Below are 12909 nucleotides of genomic sequence, written 5' to 3'. Positions count from 1 at the left end.
CAACATATCCTGATAGGCATGTATTTGCTGATAAAAGAGCAATAAATTTGAATAGCTTGGCTTTAATTCCAAAATCATTCTTCCATACCTGCATCCTCATACCATAAAATGTCAAAACAGAAACCACCCATGTTAATGTTAACACTACTGGGAGCTGTGACAATAATAATGCTCCAAGAATAACATGACGATCACAAGTACCATAGAGTTTAATGATGCTATCAGAAAACTGATTTTTATAATGCACAAACAATAAGGATTTATTTAAGTAACGAAACTTCCTTCTTTTGTTCACAGTTAATACTCCATTAGATTTTAAAAGCACAACGAACTTTCTAAACAAGAAGAGCATTAGAATTTTTGCCTTATTGAATTAGAGCATTTAATTTATTGCATGAATCATCAAGGACCAAGCGTAGGAAGTGGTAAAATTAAAAGTCATGTGCTTTCTATTTTAAACTCATAAAAATTTAAATAAAATTCCCATTTTATCTAATGAAAACACAACAACCTACAGACTGGGAGAAAATATTTGCAAATGATGCAACCCACAGGGCTTAATTTCCAAAATACACAAACATTTCACACAATTGAATAACAAAAAAAAAAACAACCCGATCAAAAAATGGGCAGAAGACCTAAATAGACAATTCTCCAAAGAAGACATACAGATGGATAACAGGCACATGAAAAGATGCTCACCATCGCTAATTATTACAGAAATGCAAATCAAAACTACAATGAGGTACCACCTCACACCAGTCAGAATGGCTATCATTAAAAAGTCTACAAATAATAATTGCTAGAGAGGGTGTGGAGAAAAGGGAACCCTACTACACTGTTGGTGGGAATGTAAATTGGTGCAGCCACTATGAAAACCTCCAGTATGGAGGTTCCTCAAAAAACTAAAAATAAAGTTGCCATATGATCCAGCAATCCCACTCCTGGGCATATACCCAGACAAAACTATAATTTGAAAAGATACACGCATCCCAATGTCCATTGCGGCACTACTTACAATAGCCAAGACATGGAAACAATCTAAATGTCCACTGAAGGATGAATGGATAAACAAGATGTGGGATATATATACAATGGAATATTACTCAGCCATTAAAAAGAATGAAATAATGCCATTTGCAGCAGCATGGACGGAACTAGAGATTATCATGCTAAGTGAAGTAAGTCAGAAAGAGAAAGACAAATACGATATGATATCACTTATATGTGGAATCTAAAATAAGATACAGGGCTTCCCTGGTGGCACAGTGGTTAAGAATCTGCCTACCAATGCAGGGGACATGGGTTCAAGCCCTGGTCCGGGAAGATCCCACATGCCATGGAGCAACTAAGCCTGTGTGCCACAACTACTGAGCCTGCACTCTAGAGCCTGCAAGCCACAATTACTGAAGCTTGTGCACCTAGAGCCCGTGCTCTGCAACAAGAGAAGCCACCGCAATGAGAAGCCCGTGCACCGCAACAAAGAGTAGCCCCCGCTCGCCACAACTAGAGAAAGCCCGCAGGCAGCAACGAAGACCCAAGGCAGCCAAAAATAAATAAATAAGTAAATAAATAAATTTATTAAAAAATAAATAAAATACAACACAAATGAACATATCTACAAAACAGGAACAGACTCACAGACATAGAGAACAGACTTGTGGTTGCCAAGAGGGATGGGGGTGGGGGAGGGAAGGATTGGGACTTTGGGATTAGTAGATGTAAACTATTATATACAGGATGGATAAACAACAAGGTCCTACTGTATAGCACAGGGAACTATATTCAATATCCTGTGATAAGCCATAATGGAAAAGAATATGAAGAAGTATATACATATATATATACATATATATGTATACAACTGAGTCACTTTGCTGTACAACAGAGAGTAATGCAACATTGTAAATCAACTATACTTCAGTAAAAATTTTTTTTAGAAAATAATAACTTTCATATGAAAAAGTAATGTTAAAAAAACACCAAATTGAATTCTGTCTAGAGTAATTGCTTAGAAACTTGTTAAATATGTATGTAAAATGCCATTAACTTCTATTAAGATCTTATTTTCTAAAGAAGAATACAGTCTTTTCCTTATGTGAAAAGTGAGTGGGGTTGAATAGATGATCTTTGGGTTCATTTCCAGTTTATTTATTATTTTTAATTTGTATTGGAGTATAGTTGCTTTACAATATTGTGTTAGTTTACGCTGTACAGCAAAGTGAATCAGCTATACGTATACATACATCCCCTCGTTTTTGGATTTCCTTCCAATTTAGGTCATCACAGAGCACTGAGTAGATTTCCTGGTGCTGTAGGTTCTCATTAGTTATCTATTTTATACATAGTATCAAGAGTATATATGTCAATCCCAATCTCCCCATTCATCCCACCCTCTTCAACAAAATTTTTTAAAAATAAAAATAAAAGACACACTTGACAAATACTGGTTTTCTGGCATTCTTATAACAACAAAACATTTATTTCTAATAGAATAGATTTTTAAAATATTCTATTTCCTGAAATAATATCACAAGAGTCAGTTTTCAGTATGTCACTAATGGTTATCACACTGGAATAATTTAAGAAAACATTTTGGCATATGAAAGCCATAGATCATAATTTATTTAAATAATAATAATCTACTATGCATCACGTAATACACATTTTTTTATTTCTAATACTTTTTATCAACCAAAGAAGTTTAAGAATTGTCATTGTCAATTTTACAGATATTGAAATTGGAGCTTAAACAGGTTAAGTACTTTGTACAAAGTCACAAAAGTACAAAAGAGCTAGAATTTAAGCCTGCATCTGTTTGATTCAAAAGTCATGCTCTTTAACCCACTTCACTGCACTGTTCCAGAATCACTTCTTATGCTGTTGCTTTGAAATATTTCCATTCTTAGATGAAACTCCATTAAATAAGATACTATAATGGTCATGCAAAAGTAAGAAGGATATAAAGTTTTTAAAGATAAAAGAAGTGAAATCATAAATGGAATTAAATTTATTGGGCTGGCCAAAAAGTTTGTTCGGTTTTAAGTAAAAATAGACATTTTTCATTTTCACCAAGAACTTTATTGAACAACGTATTCATTAACCAAATGAACTTTTCGGCCAACCCAATACTTATAAAGGGAAGAGGGTTAGTTTTTCTAAGTATATTTATTTTGGTGTATGAACAATTTGTTTAAAAATCAATGAGTCCAACAGAATGGGAATGGTTCCATAAACAATGGTATCTCTTTGTAATTAAAAGTGATGTTTGTGAAGAGTTTTTAACAAAACAGGGAAATGTTTATGTTAAGTTAAAAAAACAGGATTAAAATATGTTTAGAAGGGAATCTCAACTAAGAAATAAATATGCATAAAATTGACTTGAAGGAAATACAGTAAAATGTTAACTGAAGTTAAAAAAAAATCAATGGAATTAGAAAGTAACAGTTATAGTAGTCTTATTTTATGTGATATCCTACTTTACAGTTTCAATGAAGGGTACATGATGTTTATATTCTGCTTCTATTTTGAGTTTTATATTATGGAAAATACAAATCAAAAAAGTTTATTTTTCAATGAAAATCACATCATAAAAATGATTACTGGTTATAAACAAATGAAATTATATCAAAGGATGTTAGGTACTGTATTAGTCTGCTCAGGCTGTCATAACAGAATACCATAGGCTGGGTAACTTAAACAACAGAAATTTATTTTCTCACAGTTTTGGAGGCAAGAAGTCCAAGAACAAGCAAGGTGCCAGCCAATTCAGTTTCTGGTGAGACCTCTCTTCCTAAGAAGATAGCTTAGGGTCCCACCCTTATGACATCTTTAACCATAATTACATCCTAAAGGTCCTATCTCCAAATACAGTCATAATGGGGGTTAGGGCTTCAACAAGTGAATTCTAGGGAGACACAATTCATTCTATAACAGGCACAAAAGACAGGAAACATTAAGCATATTATTTCAAATACAGCAATATAAAATTTATTGTAAAATATAACACCCAATTTATATATATTTTTAATAATAGAAGACACATGGCATTGTTATGATCTGAAATATGTACCTCCAAAAGTCATATGTTAAAAACCTAACCCTCAGTATTCCAGAATGTAACTGTATTTGGAGTTAAGGCCTTTAAAGAGGTGATTAAGGTAAAATGAAGCCCTAATCCAATCTGACTGGTGTCCTTATAAGAAGATGGAGTTTAGACACACAGAGAGACGCCAGGGGGGTGTGCACACATAAGAAAGACCATGTAAGGACACAGAGAGAAGGCGGCCATCTGCAAGCCAAGCCAGAGGCCTCAGAAGAGAACCAATCTGCAGACACCTTGATCTTGCACTTCCAGCCTCCAGAACTGTGAGAAAATAAATTTCTGTTGTTTAAGGCTGCCAGTCTGTGGTGTTTTGTTATGGTTGTTCTAGCAAACTAATATAGGTATTATGGAATAAATGACTTAAAGTTATTTTTAAGACTCTATAGTTTAATATTATACATAATGTTCAATGTATGACATTCATAGTACATACCCCACCTTTCTCCAACTTGACCCTCTCTCACTGGAATCTCTCCTAGAATGCAAAGCCTTTACCTTTTCTTCTTTTACACCTAATTTTTATATTTCACAAAATTTTCCTGTTTTATGACTATCCTGAGATCCAATTTCAAAGTTTTATTTCTTTCACCACATAAGCTCAAAAACTAAAGCTCTGTGAGTGACAATGTTAATAAATAAATGTTTAATGAACACTGGCCACATTCCACGTTATCAATGACCCTGGGTGTTAGAGATGCCAGATGAATGAGATGTGCTTCCCGTCCTCAGCATGCTTAATAATTAGTGGGGTACACAGACTCATGAATAAGTCAGTGGTATTTAAAATAATTTACATAGTTATACACAGTTGTGCTGTTTTCCTTCACAGAATCTTCCTCATTCTCCCACCCAGACTGGTTGTAGAGGAACAGGGGGAAATGTAGACTTGGATCTTCACATATCTTAGTCTCTTCTAACCTGAACAGTCTCTTTACAATAACTCTGTTCTTTGGGATAAATAGTCAAAATTTCAGACCTTCCCGTCCCCCCAACAAGATGGCATCTGGGAAGAGGTAGATTTATTTTCTACTAAACAAAGCTTCAACTTCAGGTTTCCTCACTTTCATGAGCCTCTTCTAAAGATATGTATGTAATTTTTGTATTTAGAATTTGATATTATTTTATAAAGAAGGGATCTCCAAATTGTGTAAGGCCTCTCAGAACATGGATCAGCCCTGCAGTGGGCTTTCATGAGGTAGGGGAGACGGGCTCTTGTGTCTGTACATGCATCTGTCACTACTTTTCTGGATCCTCAGTCTCTTTGGCAATGCCCCCTCTCTACCTGGAGCCTACTGACAGGTTGCCATCTGCTACTGAGGCCTGAGATAGGGATCTTGAGTCTCTCCTCTTAGTCCCACCCAGGACCAAGAGGGTCTCATAACTGACTCAGCCACTTCCCAGTTGTCATATATTTTTCATTAATGCTGTGGCTGCAGAGCCAGCCATCTCCTACTCTTCTACCTATTCAATGGAGTCCCTCTCATGTAGTCAGGCTCCATAAAAGATTGCCTGGGTCTTAACTCAGTCACCTTCAGTGACTTTGAAACTCCTATATCCCTTCCAACCACAAGAAACTTAAGCCAGTTTTGGCTATTGACATGACAGTGAGAGCCTAAGACACAAAGAAAAAATATTTTGTTCAGTACCATGTCTAATTTTTAAGACCACAGTATTGCTAGGGACAGAAAAATTCTGATCCGGAAATTAAAAAAAAAAAAAATGAACATCGAAACTTTGATTTGCATTCCTGCTATAAGTGCCCTCTTCTTACCCTTCATCCCCATTCCTGCTAAAGGAGCTGAACACCTCTGGCCAACTATGGAGTAAATTCCACATGAAAAGAAACATAAAAATATGATATTTCAAAATATATTAACCACATTACATAAATAACTATAAGTAACAAATGCTATTTAGTGGTACAGGAGCATGGATGATGGAGTAATAAGGCTGCCTATGGATGTGGAGAGTTCCAGTGGACAAGGATACTGCAAATGTAGGCAGAGGAAGTGGTATAAGTTTACCAACACTCCCCTGACACTTTTTTTTTAATATGAACAAAACTTTTATTTAAAAAAAGTTTTTTAACACCTTTATTGGAGTATAATTGCTTTACAATGGTGTGTTAGTTTCTGCTGTATAACAAAGTGAATCAGCTATATGTACACATATATCCCCATATTCCCTCCCTCTTCTGTCTCCCTCCCTCCCTCCCTATCCCACCCCTCTAGGTGGTCACAAAGCACTGAGCTGATCTCCCTGTGCTATGCGGCTGCTTCCCACTAGCTATCTATTTTACATTTGGTAGTGTATATAAGTCCATGCCACTCTCACTTCGTCCCAGCTTACCCTTGCCCCTCACCATGTCCTCAAGTCCATTCTCTACGTCTGCGTCTTTATTCCTGTCCTGCCCCTAGGTTCATCAGAACCATTTATTTATTTACTTATTTTTTTAGATTCCATATATATGTGTTAGCATACAGTATTTGTTTTTCTCTTTCTGACTTACTTCACTCTATATGACAGACTCTAGGTCCATCCACCTCATGACAAATAACTCAATTTCGTTTCTTTTTATGGCTGAGTATTATTCCATTGTATATATGTGCCACATCTTCTTTATCCATTCATCTGTTGATGGACACTTAGGTTGTTTCCATGTCCTGGCTATTGTAAATAGTGCTGCAATGAATATTGTGGTACATTACTCTTTTTGAATTATGGTTCTCTCAGGGTACATGCCCAGTAGTGGGATTGCTGCATCATATGGTAGTTCTATTTTTAGTTTTTTAAGGAACCTCCATACTGTTCTCCATAGTGGCTGCATCAATTTACATTCCCACCAACAGTGCAAGAGGGTTCACTTTTTCCTCCAGCTCCCTTTTTCGTTCTCAAGATTGCTTTGGCTATTTGGGGTCTTTCGTGTTTCCATACAAATTGTGAATTTTTTTGTTCTAGTTCGGTGAAATATGCCAGTGGTAGTTTGATAGGGATTGCATTGAATCTGTAGATTGCTTTGGGTAGTAGAGTCATTTTCACAGTGTTGATTCTTCCAATCCAAGAAAATGGTATATCTCTCCATCTATTTGTATCATCTTAAATTTCTTTCATCAGTGTCTTATAGTTTTCTGCATAAAGGTCTTTTGTCCCCTTAGGTAGGTTTATTCCTAGGTATATTATTCTTTTGGTTGCAATGGTAAATGGGAGTGTTTCCTTAATTTCTCTTTCAGATTTTCATCATTAGTGCATAGGAATGAAAGAGATTTCTGTACATTAATTTTGTATCCTGCTACTTTACCAAATTCACTGATTAGCTCTGGTAGTTTTCTGGTAGCATCCTTAGGATATTCTATGTATAGTATCATGTCATCTGCAAACAGTGACAGCTTTACTTCTTCTTTTCCCATTTGGATTCCTTTTATTTCTTTTTCTTCTCTGATCGCTGTGGCTAAAACTTCCAAAACTATGTTGCATAATAGTGGTGAGAGTGAGCATCCTTGTCTTGCTCCTGATTTTAGAGGAAATGGTTTCAGTTTTTCACCACTGAGAACGATGTTGGCTGTGGGTTTGTTATATATGGCCTTTATTATGTTGAGGTAAGTTCCCTCTATGCCTACTTTCTGGAGAGTTTTTATCACAAATGGGTGTTGAATTTTGTTGAAAGTTTTTTCTGCATCTATTGAGATTATCATATGGTTTTTATCCTTCAATTTGTTAATATGATGTATCACCTTGACTGATTTTCATATATTGAAGAATCCTTGCATTCCTGGGATAAACCCCACTTGATTATGGTGTATGATCCTTTTAATGTGATGTTGGATTCTGTTTGCTAGTATTTTGTTGAGGATTTTTGCATCTATGTTCATCAGTGATATTGGTCTGTAGTTTTCTTTTTTTTTGTGACATCTTTGGTTTTGGTATCAGGGTGATGGTGGCCTCATAGAATGAGTTTGGGAGTGTTTCTCCCTCTGCTATATTTTGGAAGTCTTTGAGAAGGATAGGTGTTAGCTCTTCTCTAAATGTTTGATAGAATTTGCCTGTGAAGCCATCTGGTCCTGGGCTTTTGTTTGTTGGAAGATTTTTAATCACAGTTTCAATTACAGTGCTTGTGATTGGTCTGTTTTTATTTTCTATTTCTTCGTGCTTCTGTCTCGGAACATTGTGCTTTTCTAAGACTTTGTTCATTTCTTCCAGGTTGTCCATTTTACTGGCATATAGTTGCTTGTAGTAATCTCTCATGATCCTTTGTATTTCTGCAGTGTCAGTTATTACTTCTCTGTTTTCATTTCTAATTCTGTTGATTTGAGTCTTCTCCCTTTTTTCTTGATGAGCCTGACTAATGGTTTATCAATTTTGTTTATCTTCTCAAAGAACCAGCTTTTAGTTTTATTGATCTTTGCTATCGTTTCCTTCATTTCTTTTTCATTTATTTCTGAACTGATCTTTATGATTTCTTTCCTTCTGCTAACTTTGGGTTTTTTTGTTGTTGTTGTTGTTCTTCTTTCTCTAATTGCTTTAGCTGTAAGGTTAGGTTGTTTATTTGAGATGTTTCTTGTTTCTTCAGGTACGATTGTATTGCTATAAACTTCCCTCTTAGAACTGCTTTTGCTGCATCCCACAGGTTTTGGGTTGTCGTGTTTTCATTGTCATTTGTTTCTAGGTATTTTTTGATTTCTGCAGTGATCTCTTGGTTATTTAGTAGCATATTGTCTAACCTCCATGTGTTTGTGTTTTTTACAGTTGTTTTCCTGTAATTGATATCTAGTGTCATAGTGTTGTGGTCAGAAAAGATACTTGATACGATTTCAATTTTTTTAAATTTACCAAGCCTTGATTTGTGACCCAAGATATGATCTATCCTGGAGAATGTTCCATGACTACTTGAGAAGAAAATGTATTCTATTATTTTTGGATGGAATCTCCTATAAATATCAATTAAGTCCATCTTGGTTAATGTGTCATTTAAAGCTTGTGTTTCCTTATTTATTTTCATTTTGGATGATCTGTCCATTGGTGAAAGTGGGGTGTTAAAGCCCCCTACTATGATTGTGTCACTGTCAATTTCCCTTTTTATGGCTGTTAGCATTTGCCTTATGTATTGAAGTTCTCCTATGTTGGGTGCATAAATATTTACAATTGCTCTATCTTCTTCTTGGATTGATCCCTTGATCATTATGTAGTATCCTTCTCTGTCTCTTGTAATAGTCTTTATTTTAAAGTCTATTTTGTCTGATATGAGAATTGCTACTTCAGCTTTCTTTTGATTTCCATTTGCATGGAATATCTTTCTCCATCCCCTCACTTTCAGTCTGTATGTGTCCCTAGGTCTGGAGTGGGTCTCTTGTAGACAGCATATATACGGGTCTTCTTTTTGTATCCATTCAGCCAGTCTATGTCTTTTGGTTGGAGCATTTATTCCATTTACATTTGAGGTAATTCTCGATATGTATGTTCCTATTACCATTTTCTTAATTGTTTTGGGTTTCTCCTTGTAGGTTTTTTCCTTCTCTTGTGTTTCCTGCCTAGAGAAGTTCCTTTCCCCTGACTCTTTTAATGAACATTATTTTCCCATTTCTTGGTCAATTGCCACTTAATGTCTGCAGAGGAACACAGACATTATGACGACAAGTATTTTTCCAGTATTTTCTATCAACCATTTTTGGAAAATTTCATATGCTTATTATTTGAATATTAAAACACTTTAATATGCAGACTAAAAGTTCACAGTATCCAGGACTTGAGATTATATTAACAGTAATCTGAGGAATAAATTTATTGGTTTCATCCCTTTTTTAACTCAATAGATTTCTATATTTGTCTTACCTGAAGGTTCTCAAAATGAGTTCATGGACCACAAGTATCAGTATCACTGCAAACTTATTATAAATGCAAATTAGCATCATATTCTCTGTGAGGAAGAACCCGTACCTGTTTAACACACCATCACAATGATTTGGATGCATGATAAAGTTTGGGAATGACTGCCTTAGATTATAAATTCAATAGGTCATAAAATGCTTATTTTCTATTATTTCTCTAAGGTACGTATTACAGGGTTATGTATATTGTAGAAACTTAGTAAATATTTTATAAAAAGACAAATAATATCAAAGCCTGTCTATCTATCTACCCACCCATCTACTTACTTATCTATCCATCCATGCCACAGTTACATTTTTAAATTAGTACATCCATGCTCTTACCTGAGAAAGTCACGAAGTGAAGAATGTTGCAAATGAAGTTGAATCACCCTTTCAGTGTAATCCACAGGTAAAGACTGACTTGAAGTAATTCCAGGTGGCATTTTTCCACTCAAGTGGAGCATCACATCATAAATGGTCTTATTACACTTGGAAAAGTCACTCTGTCTGAAAAATTTTTTGGGTGATGGAGCTGATGAGTAGAATTGTATTTTATACACATTCCTATGGGAAAACAATTTTAAAATTGTAAACGTCTCACAATGTTATAGGAAAAAAAACTATTCTCAATGACTAAATAAAATTCTATTTAAAATCAAAGAAGAAACTACAAAATTCACTTCATTTACCTATTTGTTAGTAAAAATTAGATTTTTTTTTATAACCTCAGAGCTTTCCATTATCTTGTTTTAAGCACACATCATTATCTAATGTTGCTACTGTCAAGTCCAAAAGATTGGATTGTGATTAGAAAATGTTAAGTGCTTTGGAAAAACAGAATAAGGGTTAAATTCTGGACTCATTACCTACCAACTGTGTGAGTATAATGAGTTTATTTAAACTTAATGAACTCAATTTTGTACACTATAAATTGGAGATAATAATGCCTATAATAATTTCCAAGAAAGATTTCAAACGTTCATCATACATATATCAATATATACAAATTTATATATATTTTCTCAATATTTATACTTTAATAGTCAGAAGGGCACATGCTGCACACTGGCTGCATGAGTGGAGATTCTCATTTTAAAGATAAAGTCCAGAAATCTATTGTTTCCACATATTTTTCTGTTTTTTAAATAACACAATATAATCTCTATTTCCTGATATCTCCCATACCAAGTTGTGATGCATGTTAATTTTTAAATGGAGCAAAAAATTCCAACTAATTCTTGCTGCCTACAGTTTATCAAATATCTAATACTACACTGCTTATTTGTTTGCTAGCAATGAGAGTCACAAATGCATCACTCGCTTAGACTGACAAATAAAAAGTGCCCAAGGGGCCATTGTGAATGGCAGTTCTCCAGTTTAGTAGCTAGTAGGTCTGTATAGCATATACAAGAAAAAGTACAAGTAAGGGTTTGACTACCATTCCTCCAACCCTTGCTCTGCCACTTACTCTATGACTTTATGGAAGTAACTTGACCTTTCTTTCCTCAACCTCCTGAAAAGTAATGTACATAATAAACCTAGTATATCCTGAAGTTACCAACAAATCAACCAAATATTTCATGGAGAAAATTAGCACCATCATAGGCTTTAAAATAGTTCTACAAAAAATTATGAAGAAGATAAATGGTCTAAACAGAATTAAAACATAACCAATGACCAAGTAAAAGGAAAAAAAAAAGCAATAAGATGAGTGCAAATGGAAAGAAGCAATAAACACTATAAACAGACACACAGGGGCTCCATTTATTATAGTTGTAAGACACAGATTTTAAATTAAGTGCACGGACTATGTTTAAAATTGAGAATTTTGCCACTGAGCTATAAATTATATAACAAATGACTAAATGGAAAATTTTCAAATAAACAAATCCAGTCAGTAAAATTAAGAGAGCAATGGATGAGTTTAACAGCAGATTAAGTCAAGTGAAGAGCAAAGTAATGCACTGAAATGCAGGCCATAGGCAAGTATCCATACTGCAATATAGAGGGACAAAAGGATGGGAAATACAGAAGAGTGAGCAAAGAAGAGGAGCCCAAAAGAATGGAGCAGTCATATAATTTGAAAAGATACAGAGTGAGAACTTTCCAAAACTGACAATAAAAAAATCAAACCACAGATGAAAGAATCACTATGAACCCCAATAAGAATAACTACAAAGAAAAGTTACCTAGGCACGTCAGAGTAAAGCTGTTGAAAACCAAATATAAAAAGAAACTCTTAAAAGTGATCCCCTCCTCCCAAAAAGAAAACACCTTGAAAGCAGTAAAAATTAGAATTTCAGATTACTTCTTAACACAAACAGTAGAATACAGGAAAAAAATTATATATTTTAAATATGCTTAAAGAAAATAACTGCCAACCTCGAATCCTATACCAAACAAAACTATACAATTAGAATAAAGGTGAAAAAAATACAGCTATTTTCAGAAACAAAATACAGAATTTGTTACCATATGACCTTAATGAAAAGATATAAAGATAATTATTCAAGAGGAAGAAAATCATCTTATTTGGAAGATCAAAGATACAAAAAGAATGAAGAAAAATTAAATTGGTAAATATATGGGCAAATATTGACTGATTAAATAATAATATCTGGGGTATATATATATACTCCAGATATTTTATATATATATATATATATATATATAATTATAGTACACAACAATAGTGTATGTTGGAGGGAAGAAAATAAAATTAAAAATATTGTAAGTCCTTGTAACATCAGGGAAGAGGAAAAAATTATTAATTCGACAATAATTTAATAAATTAAGAATGTATGCTGTAATATATAAAGTAATTGTTAAAAGAATAAGAGAAGTGTACTTAACTTCTAAGCTAGTAGAGGATAAATCATGAAATAAGGAGAGAATTTTCATCAATCCAAGAGAAGGCAAAAAAGGAGAGAAAGGGAACAC

General features: G+C 34.2%; 1 protein-coding gene across 1 annotated transcript in view; it reads right to left on the bottom strand.

The window, feature by feature from the left end:
• Positions 1-12909, bottom strand: part of CFAP47 (cilia and flagella associated protein 47) — a 489567-nt gene that overhangs the window by 300750 nt on the left and 175908 nt on the right. The window contains 1 exon segment of the mRNA XM_036839258.1: positions 10312-10533. Coding sequence (XP_036695153.1) covers positions 10312-10533 — 222 coding nt within the window.

Source organism: Balaenoptera musculus, chromosome X (assembly GCF_009873245.2).
Source record: "Balaenoptera musculus isolate JJ_BM4_2016_0621 chromosome X, mBalMus1.pri.v3, whole genome shotgun sequence".
NCBI lineage: Eukaryota > Metazoa > Chordata > Mammalia > Artiodactyla > Balaenopteridae > Balaenoptera > Balaenoptera musculus.
Note: the sequence above shows the minus strand (reverse complement) of the source record. Positions and strands in the feature narration are given on the sequence as shown.